Raw genomic sequence first — 21,525 nt, 5'->3', positions numbered from 1 at the left:
ATTCTAATACTATAGAGGAAACCTCCCAGAGCAGATAAGACTTAGCCCAAGCCTGACTGATTTCAGACCATGCTGCTAAACTCAAATTCCTGAAACAGCAGAAGTCAAAGAAAAGCAACAACAGTAAATGTGAAAAACAAACAACACTAAAATAATTAAGATACCAACCCAGGGGGAGGCAAAAAGGAAAGAGTCAACAATTGAGTCCTCTGTGAACACCTCTGTGCAAAGGTTAATTAATATGATACTTAGAGTATTATACTAATGGCTTTCCTAGAAACACCTAAGCTAGATATCAAATATCTGTAATCACAATAAACGTGTGTTTAGATAGATAGGTAAGACACTTTTATTTATCTGGATTTTTAAAAACTGTGCTCATCCTTGCAAACTAGGCATACATACACTGAAAGTGAAAAAATCACATTAAGACAGATGAGATAAAATTAAATGGAAAACGTTCATAGGCCATGTAGCTGCAGTGAGAGACAGGTGGACATGTCCAGTCTATTCTGTAATTCACAGGCCTGCAACACTGGATGCTTTAGCCTTACACAAAAGGCCATCCTTTCTCAAGAATAGACTGGCCTGCTAAGGAGCTTTCCATAGCCTTCTGCAGCCTGAATAGCTCAGAAGGCCAGAGAAGCGAATGGAAAAGGGAAATATTAGAAGGTACCAAATTGGGGGCCACATCCTCAACTGGTGCAAACCAGCATAGCATCATTAACTTAAATGGAGATCCCTTGATTTAAATAAGCTCAGGCAGGGCTGGCTCCAGCATTTTTGCGGCTCCAAATTGCCACCTTCGGCAGCAATTCAGCGGCAGGTCCTGAGGGACTGAGGGACCCACTGTTGAATTGCCACCCCAAGCACCTGCTTGGAGTGCTGGTGCCTGGGGATGGCCCTGAGCTCAGGATCTGGCCCCAAGAACTGTCACTACATTAAACCCAGAAAGACTAAGGATGTCACAAAAGTGTAGTCTCTACATACAGTAGCTACTGAGAGAGAGAAAAATAACTACTAATACACATCAGTCTCACACACACAAAGTACGCAAAATGATAAGCTCTGTTTGCTAATCCCTGACTATTGCAAATGAAGATAAATAATCTTCTCTAATCAGATCTGTATGAGGTTTCTATTTTTTCATAATAAAGCATTTATGTTACCGATGCCCTGACAGATTTTACCATCTTGCCATTTTATTGATTCTTAAATAGGAAAGCTATCATAATTCTGACTGCTTCTCATGAGGAGACTAATTAGATTATTTGATCGTCTGGTTCATCAAAGCAGGAAATACTTAAGTGTCACAGCTGGTCTCAGACTAAATAGCTTGTACCAAGATTTTAAATGAAAACAATTCTATCTTCACTGGGTAAGCATTTCATAAATGGCTAGACAGTAAAAATTATCAAGACAACAACAGATATCATCGGATGACTGCAAAGGAAGTCTAAACAGCACCAGTGCTCATGGATTGATTTTCACTTGCTCTTCTTATTACTGTCATGCAAAAAGATTCTGTATAATAAACAGCCTTTAAAAATTTCAGACAGCTATTTATATTTCCAGTAAAGACTTAAGATTAACTTTTAAAGACTCAGAAAGAGGCAATTTCTACATTCTAACTGATTCACCAACTCGTTACTGATGCAATCTTTGCAAATTGTGCCTGTTACTACACGTGCTTTAATGAAAATGAAACATCCTTCACAGACTGAACCCAACTCCATCATCTCTGCTTCTCACCTCCCATCTTTCTCTCTCCAAATTTGTGGATCTCTATTGGTTCACAGTTTAAAAATCAAACCATGGTGAAAAGAAGAAAAATCTAAATACATACATTGTGCACCCTAACCCAGTATAAAACACGCATTGTCTTACACCTACACATGTGATGTCAATGGGAAATCTGTTCATTTAAAGGAAAAGTTGCATCCCGTTTGCTCATCTCAGCAATCTGGCAGTTAATATGGAATGAAATCCCTTCCCTCTTCTTCCCCAGGGCCAATACAAGGTCTGTGCACTTAAGATCCACTTAAGGCCTCAAAATAGCTGTGCGACCTTGGACACATCATTTCTCATGTCTATGCCTTATTTCCCGCCATGTGTAAAGTGGGAATAAAGGTTCATATCTTCCTTTGTAAAGTTCTTTGAGATCCATATACAAAAACTGTTATGTAAGAGCTAAGTATTATTATTATGTAATAACTAAGCTATGGAATGATGATACAACCGTAATCTTTACAGGGCTGTAACATAGTTCTGTAATATGTTTACAGACATCAAATTATGTGGTAACATTGTTCCCTCATGATAAATGTTACTGTTCAGATGAGTCCTGCAGCACTGTAAGAATTGAAAGGTTGTTCCATTGATCTTTTTTCTTTAACTTGTTGATGCTACCCTCTCTTATGTGTTTTGGTTTTTGTTGTTTGCCTAGAATAGAAAATATAATAAAGGTTCACCATGCAATGCAATTTATAGCTGTATTTAGACTGGCGTTATGTTCTTCCTCTCTTTGTCCTTATCAAAATCCAGAAGTCCTTGTAACTTTTCCCCATCAGTTTGCACAAATTTCCCTTTCTAATCTAATCCAATGTGTTTGTCTTTAATGAGTTTGGTTATAGGCCTCACGGCTTTTTGGATAGAAAGCTAGAGCTGGTCACTTTGATGTGGGAAAGTATTATTTTTTGCTGCAGAATTGTCTCTTTGAAGTGAAACAAATCAGTAGATGAGTCATGAACTATAAAAAACAACAGCTACTTTCTTCTGAGCTTGACCTAACTTCAGGAGTATTGTAGTGTACAGCAAGGGTTCTCAAACTGGGGGTCGTGACCCCATGGGGGTCACAAGGTTATTACGTGGGGGATCACAAGCTGTCTGCCTCCACCTCCAACCCCCGGTTTACCTCCAGCATTTATAATTGTGTTAAATATTTTAAAATGTGTTTTTAATTTATCAGGGAGGGGTCACACTCAGAGGCTTGCTGTGTGAAAGGGGTCACTGCAATATAAAAGTTTGAGAAAGTGTGTACAGAATAACAAAGGATACAAAAGTTACATAGGTAAAATGTAGTACTTTGAGGGCTTAGCATTGTCATAATGTTATTTTCAATGAAGTACCACTTGCAAAATTGTAATTCTTTATCCTAATATAAATATTTACTATGTATCTATTCAGCATCTCTGAAAATAAGCCAGTTGTTAGATGCATAAATAAAGACTGAGGTGGCTTGCTATAGACACCAAACTTTGAAAATTACGATCCATATGTCTGGCTGATTTTTTTTTAACCTATGGTTGTTACAAGTAACACTTAGCACGACTATACTTGAAAGGGATTTGAGACAAAACACTTCATGATTTTGTTTTCATTTATTTCCTCTACATTTGAGAGTAGCTTGTCAATTTCCTGTTTTGGCTACAGTCACCTATGCAGTTCACATGAATAACATTACTCGCACACATTAGTGTTTGCAGGTCGAGGTCTTTCTTTTATACGAGCCTTTCACTCAACCAAACATGGTTTTTTTTGTTTTGTTTTTAAAGAAGGTGGGTGGAATATGATTGTAAAAACCACACAAATTGGCAGGGGTACTCAGAAGTCAATCTTTTTTTTTTTTTTTACTAGATTTTCAAGTGAGTGTGTCCCTTGAATTGACAGAATATCACAATTCTTGTTGGCAGCAGCGATTGAACTTAGGACCCGTAGATCTAAAAGCATAAGCCTTTGTTAAATGACAAACCTCTGAAGTTTGTAATGACTTAGCTCTGCATGTGGTGCAGCCATTGGGGGGGCTGCAGTAGCACTTCCTGTATGCTGAAATTGTAACCTTTGTTATTCCTCAGCGTGCTGGACCTCTGCTTCTAGCTTCACCTTTTGTTTCCTGCTGTATAGTCTCCTTTTCTTCTATATTCACTTTAATGGAAGAACTCCCTATTGAGAGAGAGAAGATGGAAGAAAGAACAGGAACAAGAGTGTGATGGGGTGTACAAACCCTACACTGGAAAGGGAAGAGTTAAAGAGATACATTGGTCCCTGGCAGCTCTCATCCTGCCACACCTTAAAGCTTAAAAGGGAGCTGAGTAGGCCAGTAATAGGTAGACTGTGGAGATGAGTTGACATATGCTCTGAGCTTCTGGGAAGGAGCACAGCACAGCATGAGTGCCTACTGCCTGGCTGTGACAGCTTGGTCAAACCCCCAGAGAAGGGACTTGAGACTCTCAGAAGGTCTGATATTTTACCTTTGATTTCAATTATTTATAGTCTTTACTTTACTCACTGGGAAAAGAGGAGACTGTCAGGAAGTGATCCAGGAGGCAGCAATATTCACTTTGGGGTGAGGGATTTAGCTGTTTACCACTGGGCCCTGGATTGGAAGGTGGAGAAGAGGGTAGGCCCAGGTTCATTTACCAACCCCTAGGCTGTGCTGGAGATAGTAGCCTGCCCCTGATATGGGAAATCCAGTTGAGACAAGATGCTGCAGGCAGAAGTATCAAGATCATGAGCTCTTGATCCATTGGCAACCCAGAACTCCTTGCTTAACCCAGAAGCCTAAGTGCATTGCTGGACTCCTTATGTGTCCCCAAAAGGGGTGGAAATAAATATGTGGCCTGGACAGATGGCTGAGTCACTGAAGGGGCAGACCACTGAAGAGTTCAAGTAGCTATGAACACAGGGGCCAGAAAAGGCTCTGATTTTGCCTGACCAATAGGCAGGACCTGTGGTGAGTGATCCCATACAAAGGAGATATCAAGATCCTTTTTTAATGTACGACACTGTCTCATAAATGGTCACAATATCCTCTCAGTCCAGTGTGATTACAGAATTTGCCATTTCCACTAGCTTCATTGTGGTGCAAAAGGCGAAGGTGCATTATATTTTTACCAGTGATATAGAGAGATTATTATTAGTATTATATTGATTGGTTGATTTTTTTTGCACAACTGCAAGATGAGTTGCAAGTAGAAAACTGTCACTAAAAATATTTACCGCACAGCCTGGGTCTGAGTAACAATAGCAAGTGTGACAGACCCAAACTAGTGGGGTACAGGAGTCTGGTCCCATTGGCATCCAGCGGGGGTGGGCGGGCAAAGCCCGCCCACTTCTAAAGGACCTCCCCCCAGCCTAAGGGGAGGATCCACAGGTCTAGAACACCAAGTAATTCCGGGGGACAACAAATGAAAAAAACAGGATCAGGAGTGAGGTCAAAGGGCTAAACTAAGGGAACCGGATGGGGAAACCGAGCAGAGAACCCCGGACAACGCCCACTGCTCCTCAAAGGCGTCAAGGGAGCCAGTGGACGCCGCCCAGAGGAACTCCGCCCGGATGCGTGAACAGACGGAGGAACGGAAATAGGCCCTACAGGTACAGGAGTCTGGTAGAGGGCAAATAGACTGGTCACTGGATGAGTAGTTTTCTGTTCCCTGAGCGACCAGAGCAGGGGCTGCACTAGAGTAATCAGGAACCTGCTAGAACCAGTTAAAGCAGACAGGCTGATTAGAACACCTGCAGCCAATCAAGGCAGGCTAATCAGGGCACCTGGGTTTAAAAAGCTCACTCCAGACAGGGGGAGGGCCAGAGGAGAGGAAGTGCGTGTCAGCAGCTGGGAGCAAGAGGCACAAGGAGCTGAGAGTGAGAAGGTGTGCTGCTGGAGGACTAAGTAATATCAGACACCAGGAGGAAGGTCCTGTAGTGAGGATAAAGAAGGTGTTTGGAGGAGGCCATGGGGAAGTAGCCTAGGGAGTTGTAGCCATCATGCAGCTGTTACAGGAGGTACTATAGACAGCTGCAAGCCACAGGGCCCTGGGCTGGAACCTGGAGTAGAGGGCAGGCCCGGGTTCCCCCCCCAACCTCCCAACTCCTGATCGGACACAGAAGGAGTTGACTCAGACTGTGGGGAAGATCACTGAGGTGAGCAAATCTGCCAATAAGCGCAGGACCCACCAAGGTAGAGGAGGAACTTTGTCACACAAGTTAAAATGAAGATCATGTTCTTAGATGATTTGAAATAAATGATCTGTTTGCAGTGTCTTCCTCATCATATTCCTTGTGCCCTGTGTTATCGCAGAGCATTGCTCCTGCTATTTCATAAATTAATTCCACCTCATTACATGCATTTATGTCCTATTTCTATTGAAGTGTTTCTACTCATGTCTTAAATTACTGGTGGTATTTTTCAATTTCTATTATTTCACTCATATGGAGATGGTAATAAATAGCAAAAATTCAAAGGCAGAAGAAATATATGGCTGAAGTATTATTTGCATTGTGGTAGTACTTAGAGGCCACAAATTGAGACTGAGGTCCCACTGTGTTTTGGCAGTGTATAGCACAGAAAGAGACAGCCCTTTACTACTATGAGTAGTCCAATTGAAATGATAATAAAATTCATGTGGCTATTTTCAGGATCCAGGCCTTAATAACAGTTTGTCCTCTACAGGAGAGATTTTTACTTTCAAAGAAAGTTGGGTATTTATCTGTCCTTGGAGCCTTTGAAAATCTCCCCCAGATAAACTCTTACAACAGTCCATACTCTCCCTCAGTAACCTCCTGGGGCCAGGACTGTACTCCAAGTGTGAAGTTAACAATGTGTATAACTCAATGGTTCTGAATACCTTTAAAATTATTTTATACTATACAGATAAAAGTTGGGTGAGGAAAACGGTAGGGGGAGGTGTTCATCTGGTTAAGGAGGAGGAAGAACAGAGAACAATACTTAAAGAAAGCTATAATTTATGGCCAGATCAAGTCACTTTTGCACTGCTCTAGTGGTGTAAAGGGGACTAAATCTGCCCTAATGGGGTCGTTGAGTATTCCCTTGATGGGGTTGGAAGGAAACTGCCTAGTTGCTTATATAGCACCTTCTCTCCCATGGAACAAGGGCATGATGGAGATAGGGACACATGAAGGAACCATAATGCAATGATGGTATCTGTGTTGCTCTTTACATTACAAAATCTCAATACCAGAGAGATTAATAAGACTGGGACTTTTCAGCTTGGAAAAGAGATGCCTATGAGGGGATATGATAGAGGTCTATAAAATCATGACTGGTGTGTAGAAAGTAAATAAGGAAGTGTTATTTACTCCTTCTTATAACACAGGAACTAGGGGTCACCAAAATGAAATTAATAGGCAGCAGGTTTAAAAACAAACATAAGGAAGTATTTTTTCACACAACACCCAACCTGTGGAACTCTTTGCCAGAGGATGTGGTGAAAGCCAAGACTATAACAGGGTTCTAAAAAGAACTAGATAAATTCCTGGAGGATAGGTCCATCAATGGCGATTGGCCAGGATGGTGTCCTTAGCCTTTGTCTGCCAGAAGCTGGGACTGGGTGACAGGGAATGGATCACTTGATAATAACCTGTTCTGTTCATTCCCTCTGGGTAAGTCTACATGCCTGTCATGGAGGTCATGGTTTCCATGACTTTCTGTGACCTCGGTGACTTCTGCAGCAGCCAGTGCAGCTGGCTCCGGGGCTGCTCGAGCAGATCAGGTAGCCCCTGGGCCAGCCATTCCAGCTGCTGCTGGGGCAGTTTGGGTGTGGGAAGAGGCTCAGGGCTGAAGCAGAGGGTTGGGGTGCAGGGTGGCACTTACCTGGGTGAGTCTCCCTGGAAGTGGCAGACATGACCCTGCAGCTCCTAGGCAGAGGGGCCAGAGGGTTTTGGGCACTGCTCCTGCCCACAGGTGCCACCACCCCCAGCTCCCATTGGCTGCAGTTCCTGGCCAATGGGAGCTATGGAGCCAGAGCTTGTGGCAGGGGCAGCATGTGGAGTCCTCCTGGCCTTCTCTCCCACTAGGAGATGCAGAGACATGTGGAGCCAGGTAGGAAACCTGCCAGCCTTGCCACCTCTCCCCCATTCCCCCAGAACCAGTGGAAGTCCTGGACCGCACACAGCCACCCGGCCCCTCCTCTCAGCACCAGTATAGGTCTCAGGACACACACACACACACACACACACCCTGGTGCTGCCCCAGAGCACCTGCAGCACTCCAGACCAAGTTTTAGTTAGGAGTATATAGTACAAGTGATGGACAGGTCACGGACCATGAATTTTTGTTTACCGCTCATGACCTGTCCATGACTTTTACTAAAAATACCCATGATTAAAACGTAGCCTTACCTTTGGGGCACCTGGCATTGGCCACTGTCAGAAGACAGGATCCTGAGCTAGATGGACTTTTGGTCTGACCCAGTATGGCCGTTCTTATATTACCATTGGTTTAAAAAAGTACTGTGTGACACATATACCCATATCTTACAATTCAGACAAGAGCAGAGACTATGTTTGCTTTCAGGGCTAATCAAATAAATGTTTGTTTCCTTTCAAAATGTTAACATTAAAAACACGGGAAAACACACCTTCAAAAGGATCCAATTTTCAGTAGTGCACCAACACTTTTGGCTGTACTTGATTTAAACAATGTTCCTCTCTAAACCCAGATTTTCACACACAATTCTCTGTTTCTGTAAAGCAGGGGTTGTACACTGTCATAGATACAAGGCTAGCTAGGATCCTTCTCTGGATCCTCCAAGTGCACCCCTTCAGATGACAGGGCCCCTGCCTTTGCCTTCCTCAGCATAGAATCTCACAATTTGCTCACTCTTATACAGGATTCCTAGGCTGCAGCCTCCTGTTTATTTCCTGTGATTACTCAGCAGGCCTGACTCCTGGTCTCTCCTTTGGGACTGTGACCAGCTGTTAACATGCAGTGCCCAGGCAGCCTTCTCCAAAACAAGTATTGCTTACTGATCAATAGTAGGAATACAGTTCCGCACAAACGAGAGAGGAGTTTTAGGTATTGTGTAGTACACACATCAGGGTAGCTGTAAGTGGCCATTTACAGTTAATTGCTTAGCCTTATTTGTTGGAGAAGTAGTTTAGCTGCACCCATTGTCTGGCATTCCTGGTTGTTTTTTCTAATGTTCTGCTCTTAAAGTGAACTAACCTATGCATCCAGTTTCCACTCACCCAGTATAGCTACTTCCCCTATCCACACTGAACCATCATAGAAAATATATAGTACTTAGGGCAGTCGATTAATTGCAGTTAACTCACAAGATTAATTCAAATTGTGACTAACTGTGTGGTTTTAATTGCACTGTTAATAGAATACCAATTGAAATTTATTAAATATTTTGGATGTTTTCTACATTTTCATGTAATTGAAATCAAATATTTGCAATGCAAAAATGATAAACAAAAGAAATAGTATTTTTCAATTCACCTCATACATGTACTGTAGTGCAACCTCTGTCATGAAAGTGCAATTTACAAACTTAGATTTTTGTTACATAACTGTACTCAAAAACAAAACAATGTAAAACTTGAGCCTAAAAGTCCACTCAGTCCTACTTCTTGTTCAGCCAATCACTAAGACAAACAAGTTTGTTTACATTTACAGGAGATAACGCTGCCCTCTTCTTATTTACAATGTCAGCAGAAAGTGAAAACAGGCATTTGCTGGCATTGCAAGGTATTTACGTGCCAGATATGCTGAACCAGGGGCTAGCAACCTTTCAGAAGTGGTGGTCCGAGTCTTCATTTATTCACTCTAATTTAAGGTTTTGCGTGCCAGTAATACATTTTTAGGTCTCTTTCTATAAGTCTATAATATAGACCAAAACTATTGTTGTATGTAAAGTAAATAAGGGTTTTAAAATGTTTTTAAGAAGCTTCATTTAAAATTAAATTAAAATGCAAAGTCCCCCGGACTGGTGGCCAGGACCCGCGCAGTGTGAGTGCCACTGAAAATCAGCACGCGTTCTATAGGTTGCCTATCCCCGTGCTAAACAATTGTATGGTCCTTCATGCTTCAGCCACCATTTCAGAGGAAAATGCTTCTATGCTGATGACACTTGTTAAAAAAAGTGTTAATTAAATTTGACTGAACTCCTTGGGGGAGAATTGTATGTCCCCTGCTCTGTTCTATCTGCATTCTGCCACATATATCATGTTATAGCACTCTCGGATGATGACTCAGCACATGCTCATTTTAAGAATGCTTTCACTGTAGATTTCACAAAAGACAAAGAAGGTACCAATGTGAGATTTCTAACTGACCCAAGGTTTAAGAATCTGAAGTGCCTTCCAAAACCTGAAAGGGACGAGGTGTGGAGCATGATTTCAGAAGTCTTAAAAGAGCAACATTCCAATGCGACTACAGAACCCGAACCACCAAAAAAGAAAATCAACCTTCTGCTGGCGATATCCCACTCAGATGATGAAAATGAACATGCACTGGTCTGCACTGCTTTGGATTGTTATTGAGCACAACCCGTTATTAGCATGGATGCATGTCCATTGGAATGGTGGTTGAAGCATGAAGGGATAAATGAATCTTTAGGACATCTAGCATATAAAAATATTTTGTGACCCTGGCTACAACAGTGCCATGCAAACACCTGTTCTCACTTTCAGGTGACATTGTAAACAAGAAGCAGGCAGCATTAGCTAATGTAAATGTAAACAAACTTGTTTGTGTCAGTGATTGGCTGAATAAGTAGTAGTACTGAGTGGATTTACAGGTTCTAAAATTTTACATTGTTTTATTTTTGAATGCAAGTTTTTTGTACATAATTTTACATTTGTAAGTTCAACTTTCATGATAAAGAGATTGCACTACAGTACTTGTATTAGGTGAATTGAAAAATACTATTTTTGTTTTTTACAAAGCAAATACTTGTAATCAAAAATAAAGTGATCACTGTATATTTGTGTTGTAATTGAAATATATTTGAAAATGTAGAAAACATCCAAAAATATTTAAATAAATGGTATTCTATTATTGTTTAGCAGTGTGATTAATCACTATTGATTTTTTTTTTTAATAATACTAACACATTAACGCAGAGCAGCTCCACCTCCCCCACACACCACTTGCAATGGAGTTGATGTGGAAAGATATAAAAGTAGCTTAATTTGGGAACTTTTGGTAATCAGGGCCCAGATGAAATCTCATGACACAAGGTCTTACAGAGGATCAAGCAAGGCTCTTCCACTCAATAAGGATCTGCCAACTGAGCCATCATGACTCTTACAACAGTTCGGATAAATATGATCTCAGATCTTGCCCACCTTTATCAATAATTTATATTTAAATACAAATGTAAAATGGTAAGTCTCAAATGATGTGTTAAGGTTGATGAACACAATACCCAGAGCATATTCACAGCTGTCATCCTTGTATCTCTGAATTATCACTATGTCTTGGAAGCAATTTTTCACAGCTTCTTCTTTACTGTCCTTGCCATCTACATAGACTGAAAACTTATGGAAACAGAAAAACACATTAGACTACTACTTCACTTCTAAATAAAGTTTTATCTTATAACAGAAGCTTTGTCGTGTTAGTAGATAATTTTAACAGGAGCTCATATCACAATCAATACCTAGAAATATAACTATTCCAGAAAGTATCTTAACAGTATAAAAGATTTTATTTATTAATTTTAAAAATATAAGTAAAGGTCATATGATAATTTGACATTTCAAAATCATATTCAATCCTTCAGCTTCATAAAAAGGTTTGGTAATAACTGATTAATTCTGAATATGAAGATAGCTTTAAATGACTTAATATTCCTTTTATGAGCTAAAATTTTTATGTAATTTTACAATTCTCAAAGGATCTTAAGCACTGAGCTTCTGCAATTCTTCCTCCAATAAACCTTCATATTTTGATAATAAAGAGATGATATACCAATTTAAAAATCTCACTTGTCGAAAAATGACCTACTGTACTTCTAAAAGGCCTAATATTGCAACAAGTGAAAATCAGAAAGAAAAATATTCTTCAGTGTATGTTTTGTTCATTAGACAGCACTCTGCATAAAGTCAGCGTCCCATGCAAACAAGAAAGAGGAAAACCGTTTAAAAATAGGAAAACGATGACAAAACAACATTTATCAGGAAAACTAAGGGGCACACAATACATAGGCAGCTGCTGTGTATCACATTGAATTCAATTAAACTCATATCTTGTGCTTCTTTATGTATTTCCAACTGTTCTGTCATTTTATGCCTAGGTTGCAAGCTCTTTAGGCCAGAGATTGTCTTTTTATTCCACGTTTGTATAGGGCCTGGCACAATAAGCCGGGGTTCCTTTTGCTACCACCACAATACAGAACACTACCTGTAATTGCTTTTTTAAAAAAAGAGTAACTAGATTTCAAGTTTAGGGAAGTCCACTTAAATTAATTTGATTTTACTCTGCCCTGAATTTTCAATGTGCATCAGATAGTTGTATGGACAGAACTGGCACTACAGAAAGATTTAGCAGCTGGTAAGAGACAGATGGAAACTTTTTGCAGCCAGGAAAGTGTGGAAAGCAGTTTGGGATTATGGGACAAACATAACAGCTGGCTACTTCTGCTAAAATAATCATGGACACTCTCAGTGTCATTAAGTTTCAGAGTTAATTGTTCATTGAGAAAATGAACCTTGTTAATGCCATTGTTTTAGATTGGCTGCAGACTCAGAAGACAATACGTCTGTTTACACTGGTTCATGTTTGGAAATATTTCTCCACAGCCATAAGGACTAGGAATGTAGTAGGTTTTTAAATAAATTTTTGACTCTGCCACATAAGACCTGGTCATGGATAAATCACTTAAGCCTAATCTTTCAACTTTTGGCAGACTTGGTTTTTGAAGATGAGCTCATGGTGCATCTGCTGCGTTCAGCTGGAACTTTGGATCCTCATCTTCTAAAGATCAGGTCCCAACTCTCTTTAGATGGAACCCTGAAATGGAGAGACACCTAAAACTAGTTGACATTTTAAAAATGAAGGTGCCAGCTCTGTGCAGGTGGACTCTGGCACCCACGTGGACTCCACAGATTTCAGTGGCGGTCCCCGCTGGCCCAGAGTTCTGCCTGCTTGGAGCCAATAGGAGGATTAGGCCCTCAGACTGTAATCGCTAGGGGTGAAAATATGTGCTGTGCCTACAAGAGGTGCAGCACAAAACTCAGCTTCTGTGGGGCCTATGGTGGCTTTACGCTACTTCTGACTTCTCTGTATTCTGGACTGCTATGGCACCCAGAATAAGTCACACAGCCCTGGAAGGCAGCCTAAGTTATAGCAGCCTGTTGCCAGCTTCTTATGGATGGTAGCAGTACCTCAAATCCCAAAAATGGTAGGTGCTGTAGCCCTTCCCCCAACACACACTTCTCACCATTAACTCCATGGCACCACAACCCCTTGCTGGTCCTTGTAGAGGAGGCTTTTTAGAACTGCACAAGATGTGTTAAACAAAGCCTAGAATAAGTCACACAGCCCTGGTACCACAGGGCTTACTTAATTACATGTTTATAAAAAAAGTCTCATGAGATTCTCAGTTTGGAAGCTGCTCTAGACTTGAGTTTTATATAGCATTTACTTTCTCTTGTAGCCCTTGACATTCAACTATCTTAAAGCCATATTTTACACTTACTCTGTAAGCAAAGCTCCCATTATATCAATAAAGGTTTTGCAAAAACATTTTGCCCTTAATTATTAACATAGAACAATGTTTTTTAAGTACGAGATTAGCTTCCTAAGGGAAGCCTAAACAAACCCAAGGAAAACAATATAGATAGATACACACACACACAGACATATTAAATGCCAATTATATATATTGTACATACTTAGCTTTTTTCCCCCCCTTACACTTTGAACAATTAGAAACCCATAACTATTAAGAAGGTTTTTGCCTACTGGTAGGATTATAACAGCTTTCACTTCATTGTTGAAATATTTGCGTACATTTTCTGTTTTAACTGTATCGAGTGTAAAAAAACCCGTTACTTCAGCTTTGCTATGTCTACAGCCCAAATAAAGAAAAAAAAATGTGAAATTGAACTACAGTATAAACTAACAGAGAAATTAAAAACCTGTGAATAATACACTGACAAAACAAATTTAATTTAAAAATCATTGTGTTCAAGTTACAAAAGAGACAACTTGTGAACATCAGGCTTTGGTTAAAAACAATCAAAAGTTTATTTAATTTGAGGTGTATGATTTATTTTGCTCTTTGTTATCAATAATGGCAATTTATCTTCCGAGGATCTCTTTGCCTCCAATGTTGCATACAAACAGCAATGTTTCATTAAACGGTTATCTTTTTCATAGTAAAACCTAAGGGAAGCAAAGGACATATGCAGTATATCATCCTAAAAATAATTCAATTATTGCTGAAACAGTTATCAGTTCAAAAAAACGGATATAAAACTTTAAATAAATATTTTTCAAGAACATTACAAGAAAGAGGAGCTAAAAAAGTAAGTTAGGTATAAATTGAAACATGAAGCATAGCTTAGTTTTTAAAATGTTTTCAAGAATGAGGAAACAAGGTTTATAAAATTTATATTCTGCTGAACTTTTACCATATACATATGCCTTAATATGAAGAATTTGTAAGATGTTGAGACTATACTCAAAATATTAACAGCATTAAAAAAAGATGGAATTGTTGACTATTTTAAATGTGTAATTTTTAGAACTATAGAATATGTACATAGAATATGTTCCAGTCAACAGTCCACATACCTATTAATGTGGGCACTGCTCCCTTTATCTCAGGAGATAGAAAGACACATGACTATGTGGTAAGATACGCTGTATTTATACTTAATTACTTCAATTTCCCTTGTTTTCTGATTTTTCACCAATCCACAGTAGTATTTTCTTTCAGAAAAATCAATCCGATTCAGAAGCACATTCTTCAAGTGATCTGCCCTACTTCTCAAGGGGAATCAAAATACAGGAACACCTTGTGAAACTGAAGACACCACCATAATCTAATCAGAAGACTAATCACTACAAGGATTTCAATTTAAGTGTCTGTTTCATTTACATTGCCTTCTGAGTGCACCCCTCGTAATAAAATTGTGTTCTAGAACTACGAGGAGTGGAGAAGTTTTCAAATTAAGCCGAAAGATCCTACTTCATTTTCGTTGTGCAGAGCAATGAAATAATCAATGTGTTGAAATTTAAGAACCTCATTTCCCCAACTGGTCCAACCAGGCTGCAGGCAGCGAGCAAACAACTCCAAACATTCTGCATCAGGTTTGATATATTCTGTCAGAATCTCTGTGCAAAAGAAAAAAAACAAACAAACAAAGATGATGATGAAAAAGGAGTGTTAAAAAAAAATCAATTTCCTCTGAGCTGTTGGGAGATGAAAAAGGGAATGTTTCATTAAAAAAAAAAAAAGACAGCAAATTAATTTCAAGGATTTCATCAACCAGCTTGACTATTTATAGTCAGAAAGTCATTTGAAATAAGTGCCCTTGAGATTTTGAACAATACTGTCAAAGCCTTCAATAGCCCTGATTTATCGGTTTTCATTTGGAGTCAGGGAATGAGGATTTCAGTGCCTACATAGGTGACTTTTCAATATTGTCATCATAACATCTCCTGAGTACTGACTTGACTCTTTTTAAATACATGGACATTCAAAAAAGAAGTTTTCCTTCTTAAAGAGCAATTGCTTCTGATTATTTATTAGGACTGCAGTGCTCCCCACCCTTCACAACACAAAAAAGGATAGAGCAATTCGAATCATAGAATATCAGGGCTGGAAGGGACCTCAGGAGACCATCTAGTCCAACCCCCTTCTCAAAGCAGGACCAATTCCCAACTAAATCATCCCATAAATTATTGATGACATTCTGTAAAAAGGTAAAGGAGAAACACCAGTTCAAGCACCTAGTAGTTAGTAGGTAGTTAATACAGAGACTACTACTTCTTCATAACACTAGAACAATTCTATCCTGGAAGCATTAGGAGAAAAGTCTATAAAAGTGTTCTTTCCTTTAGTGTTTCAAATATAATCACATTTCTTCTGCAATTTAGTATTCTTTTTTAATGTTTAAATTAAATAAATTGATATTTTCTGTTAATACCAATTATTTCACTTACTATGAGGAATATTTGGTATGGGAAGGGCAGGGAAGGTATCTTGATTCATTGATTTTATCTGAAAGACATTATTAAAAATATTTCTTACATTTTTGAATGGGGTACTTGTCAGATAGATCAATATAGCTTGCTGCTGGGTCAAAGGGATTCTTAATTGTTAAGTTTCAGGGAGAAGGTTTAAAGTACAAAAAAAACTTACTAAGTAAAAGGGTTTAAAAAGTGACATAGTAGGTAAGAGTGGGAAAGCCTGAAAAATACCTTTAGAACAAAAATATGCCCCAGCAATGTAATTTAAACTCTTGACTGTGACTGACTAGAAAATTGAAAACTCCTCCTTTCTCAACTTTCCTCCAGAACTCATTCAGAATTTTCACTATTCCTCATGAAACACAGAAAACCGTTCATTATTATATCAGACATTTTGTTACCTGAACTGATCTCTCCTCTCACTATCATTTCAGAAAGCAGAAATACATCTGATCAGCATACATCAAAGCAAGGTTGAGAACATTTACGGCCAGAATCCATTGTTTGATTTTCAGGTCAGAGTTGCCCATCAAAGAATTACACTTTCAGGTAGGTGGCCACTTGCAGATTTCACATCTGTTCAAATGCACATCATGAAATGCTCCTGTTGCTGGAAGATGAATATACTCCCAAAGATCTACTGTGTGGCAATATTACCACATGCTTTTTCTACCCAAACATTTACCCTTCTCTGAAAGCTGCCACCCACTTTAAACTCATTCTAATATTTTTTAAATATTTAACTTTTTTTTCCTTTTAAGTTTCCATACCTCTCACATTCTAGTACAAGCACAGATTATGCAGACCTGCCCCAACTCTTAAAAAAAAAAAAAAACCAAACTACAGAAATTCTACAGGTGACTTATTCACGTTTTTTTTTTTTGCCACATAATACTGCTATTACTAATAATCTCATATTGGAACATCTATTCTTTTTAATAAGCAGGCTAGAAAACCTAATCCAATCTAACATTTGCATGAGTCTAGCAGCTTTAGAACAAAATGTGCATTCTGACAGCAAGCCTGCTACACTGCTCACAAGCATTTTCCTCCCTCCATCTAATTAGACAACTAGATAGCACTCCTCAAAAATGTGCCTAAGGAAAAAAAAACCTGTCTTTCTTTTCCATGCTCTCTTTAGTCAAGGATTGTTTGTGTACTGATCTGCTGCCAGTATTTTAACAAATATCTCCCAAAAATCTATTCCCCGATCATCTAAGAAAGCCCATGTAAGAGGGAATCTCTAAAGCCCCAAGCTTTCAATAAATTCTCCCTGGGCAAAATTCTGCTTTTTGACTTCAACAGGGACCAGCACATGCAAAGTTTATTGAAACATCAGCACTTTAGTTTCTTTTCGCCCATTTAAAAATAAAACCCACTTTTCACAACCAAAAAAATCCAAATAAGGAGATAAACCTTGTTGGCCAAATGGTGGTATTAAATTTATATTTTTGAGTACTTGTATTTTGTTCCTAATTATTTGTTTATTTATAAAGAGAGAGAATGAGAATATTGATGCCGCAACAAGAAGTCCAGTGGCACTAGTATCACTAATTATTGAGCACCAAAACTTTCATCTTCTGAAAAGAATTTTAAAATACCTACTATACGACATTGCACAAGGGAGAAACTAATTCTGATAGTAATTACTTAGCTGTAACCAGAGGTGCAATGCCAATGTTTCCATCAATTTTGGCGACAGAATTTAACCAGGGGTTCCTAGGAGTCTCCCCCACTTTCCCAGCCCCTAAAGATCCCAGTCCAGTACATGATGACCGTGTGCACAGATGCAGCCAGATCATATTTACAATAATTCAAGCCATCACAATATAACTTTCCATAACTTGGATTGGGTATTTACATAATCACATCAGGCAGTAACCCTCAGTGCAATGAAAATTAGCATTTATAGACGGCAATAATATGGCCATATTTTGTTGGTATAAAATCAAATGCCACCAGTTTACCTGAACATTAACTTTCTGTAAATTACAGTAGTATCTTTGTTTGGGTTTTATGTCCTTCCTACCTTCACAAGTATATGTTAGTATACTCTTGGGACTGATCTTTAGATGTTAAGCAAATCTTTTTAAAGAGTTAAATTTGTGCTTAGCACAGGACCAGGAAAGGGTGGGGAGGGAGTGCTGGAGGTTGGGCAAAGGTGGCATTATGCCATCGAGCCTTTGTCTAAGCCTCCAGTTGGCTGAGTTCCAATTTATGCCTGGCTGCCAACAGCCCCACAGACTATTGCACAGCAGGGTATGACATGGGACATAAGGACTCCCTGTACATGCCTTCTTTAATTCCCTCTCAGGCATGTCTCAACAACATGGCTCAAGGGGGCACAGAACTGCTACAGAAAGCAGGTTTTCTCTGGGCTTTCAATGCTTTGCTCTGCTAGAGCAGGGCAAAGTGGCTGGGGCAGACTCAAGAATAAGGCCCAAGATTTTTAAGTTGGCTGTCTCTTCATAGCTAATAACTTCTTTACAAACTGTGGAAAACATCTGAAATCTCAAGAGCCAGTCTAGGAACCTGTGCAAAATAGTAAAAAATACCCCCAAGCCCCCATTATTTGAAATTCAACATTGCTCAGTGTCCTCCATGTAAGAGAGTCACTCTTTATGTATCCTAGCAGCAACAATGAATTGAACTAGAAGGAAAACCTGCTGTTATTTGAATCAAAATCATAAGTGATAAAATTTCATTTTGAAGTATTTGCATAAAGCAGTTTAAGTACATCTATAATGACATATTAAAGCTGTGAGCACCAAACGCAAAACATGTATCACCAGAAACCCCTACAGTCATGATTTCATAGTTAAATGCACTGCAGGAACCCGAATGTCTCCTTTTGATGGCTTGCTTTAATTTGCATCTTCCTCTTCCCCCAGAGAAATAAATTGTTATAATCAGTCATTAAATGGCTACATAGGTACCAACATAAAACTTTACAACAGTAACAAGAAATCAAGTGCCAGACAGTAGCAATAAATACTAATATTTTTGGCTTTGTTGCTACTTAAACAAAATACAAAGAAAGTGTGTGTGAGTCATCAAGTTTCCTTCTCCCCCATCCTCAAACTTCAGCTTCTGTTCATATCGTTCTAAATAATCTAGGAATGTGGATCAGCTGCTCTCTACTGGCAAATCTAGAATACTGCCTTTAAAAACCATAACCCTGTGTAATACCACTACAGTACTAAGAACATCTACAATATCTTTAAACAGAAGCAACACCTTTATTCTTTGCTGTTCTAAGAGTAACTTTTACTTATTGCAAATATACATGTACATTAGGTAACTCACTGGCCAGATGATCTCAGTGCTAAATTTCTTCTTCCAGCAATAAAAATGAATAAAGCACAATAGGCATGAAGACATTCTCCAAAAGAATTTTTGGCATGTAATGAACTCACCCTACACACATCTACATCAGATATTATGTGAAAGCTTATTTTATGTACCTTTATAGGAATATGACATGGAGCTGTCAAGTGGCGCAGCAAGGCCGAAGAGCACAGTGAAACAATGATATCCAAAATAAGTGTCTTTTTTTTGCAGTTCTGGAACCACTACAACATGACTGACTATAGTTGTTACTGTTCACGTTAATGTCAACACCTTAATGTGGTGTTTATTGGTCAAAACTACCAAACATCAAGTATTTTTATTGTTTTTTCATGAGCAAATATTTTTTTCAGCAATGATTAAGCTATTTCGCACATGGCAAAAACTGTAAAATATCAACATTTTGCAATATACTAATGTAGAATGTTTTCAGATCACATTCTTAATTGTCAAAGTATCTCATGAGTGATAACTGTTTTATATTTTCAGTTGAAATTTGCTGAACAGATCAGTCTCACACTGAAGATTGTGCACCAGTAGCAGTAGCTTGTCTGCCTATAGTTTGTACTACATAGTGAGCAGATATAAATATACATGAATTTTTGAACACAATACTTCTCCATTTGTAAGCTTTTGTACATACAATGTCTAGTCTGTCTGGTAGAAGGTTTTAATTTGTAAATGCCTATGCATGCAGAACTAACTTTAGAAATATTCTAGAAACTAGCTTTTTAATTCAGTGACACATATGCACAAGTCAGTGTTAGAGATCATAATATACAGCTTCATATCATGAAAATGCAAAAGCTATGAGAGAAAGCAGTGACCCAATGAAGTAGTGAAGACAAAGTCCACAAACAAGTCCTTGCCTCTGCACTGGAGATGAAGAGCACATATAAGGGTCTCAGCTGAAAATAGCCGATGCTGATGAAGAACAAATTGAAAGATCTGTGAGAGGTGCACTTGATTTTCATGGGACATATAGCTTCTTCAGCCCAGTCAAAAAATCTACAATCAAAACATGTGCTGACATGGTGAAAAAGACCAAATTTAAGTCTGGCAAGGGAGGGACAATCACAGCAGCTATCAGTCTTGAAATTGTTTTCCACAGAGCCCAATCCTTAGCAAGATACAGAGATGATGTTTCAATACCAACTATTCTTAGTCTTCCACGGGTACCTGAACCTATGTCCCTCTTACATGCTGATGTAACAGTAAGAAGCACAGACAAAGTTGAATTAGGGCATCAACTGGAAGCTGAAAGAATCCATGAGCTAAGAGCATGCAAAAAAGAAACCACAGTGTATAGCAGAGATGCCATGGCTGTCATACAAACGATGTCTGGACACAAATTCCACACATTCGATGAACTTGCTGCTGAGTACTTCAGATAGGTCCTAAAAGCTAATTCTGTACCTGAAGTCTTTGACAGAAAACTGCAGCAAGACAGCACCAGACAGGATATAAGGTTAGATGTAAGAAATATCAGGTGACTGGTGGACACTCTGTGCTTCCATGGAAAGAGTTTTTAAACATGTCATCCAAGAAGCAGTTACTTGTAAAATTTCTCTGTCAATATATGGTTCAAAATGCACAGGAGACTAGGAGTACGCCAGCACAAACACTCCTTATTGCTGGATGTTTTTTCAATAGTGAAGTAATGAAGTCCATCACCATTAAATGTGTTGAAGAAGCCCAATGGATCTAAGCTATGCAATTTGAGTTACGTTTGTAGCGTAACTCAAGTCGACGTAGCTTAGATCTACTTACCGGGGTGCACACTACACTATGTCGACGGGAGACACTCTCCCGTTAACTCCTCCTATTCTTCTCATTCCAGTGGAGTACCAGAGTTGATGGGAGAGCGATCTGCAGTCAACTTAGTGGGTCTTCACTAAACCCACTAAATTGACCCCCAGTAGATCAATAGCTGCAGCGTCGATCTACCAGTAAGTGAAGACAAGCCCCAACACTTGAACAGTACTCAAGAGGATGTGACACAAAGATGCTTCTGCACGCTGTATGTGCCAGAGTGGCTTCTGGGTTCTTGGGTGTCAAAGGAACTATAACAATTAGATCATCTGATGCACGATTTGGACTGTGCTGTTCACTACTTTCCAAAAATGGAATATGCAGATAACTTGTGGCCTAAAACAGGCATCACCACAAGCACAACTAACAAGCATTGCTTAAACTTGTGCACACAATTTGTGGCAAACTCACTCTTGATT

At 39.1% G+C, this 21,525-nt stretch overlaps 1 protein-coding gene across 4 annotated transcripts in view; it reads right to left on the bottom strand.

Annotated features, from left to right (window-relative positions):
• Window positions 1-11,061: 11,061 nt before the first annotated feature.
• METTL4 (methyltransferase 4, N6-adenosine) overlaps window positions 11,062-21,525 on the bottom strand; it is a 36,809-nt gene continuing 26,345 nt past the window's right edge. For 3 of the 4 annotated variants that reach the window (XM_032772520.2, XM_032772518.2, XM_032772519.2), the window contains exons 9-10: window positions 14,997-15,088; window positions 11,062-11,283 (exon numbers count right to left, since the gene is read on the bottom strand). In XM_032772520.2, coding sequence (XP_032628411.1) covers window positions 11,077-11,283; window positions 14,997-15,088 — 299 coding nt within the window. In that variant the 3' untranslated portion in view covers window positions 11,062-11,076. Of the gene's footprint in view, window positions 11,284-13,972; window positions 14,135-14,996; window positions 15,089-21,525 lie in introns of those variants that run through there. The other variant, XM_032772521.2, reaches the window with a different exon arrangement.

This window comes from Chelonoidis abingdonii, chromosome 2, assembly GCF_003597395.2.
Source record: "Chelonoidis abingdonii isolate Lonesome George chromosome 2, CheloAbing_2.0, whole genome shotgun sequence".
In the NCBI taxonomy this organism is placed as follows: Eukaryota; Metazoa; Chordata; order Testudines; family Testudinidae; genus Chelonoidis; species Chelonoidis abingdonii.
The sequence above is the reverse complement of the archived record's forward strand: the minus strand, read 5'-3'. Positions and strand labels throughout refer to the sequence as shown.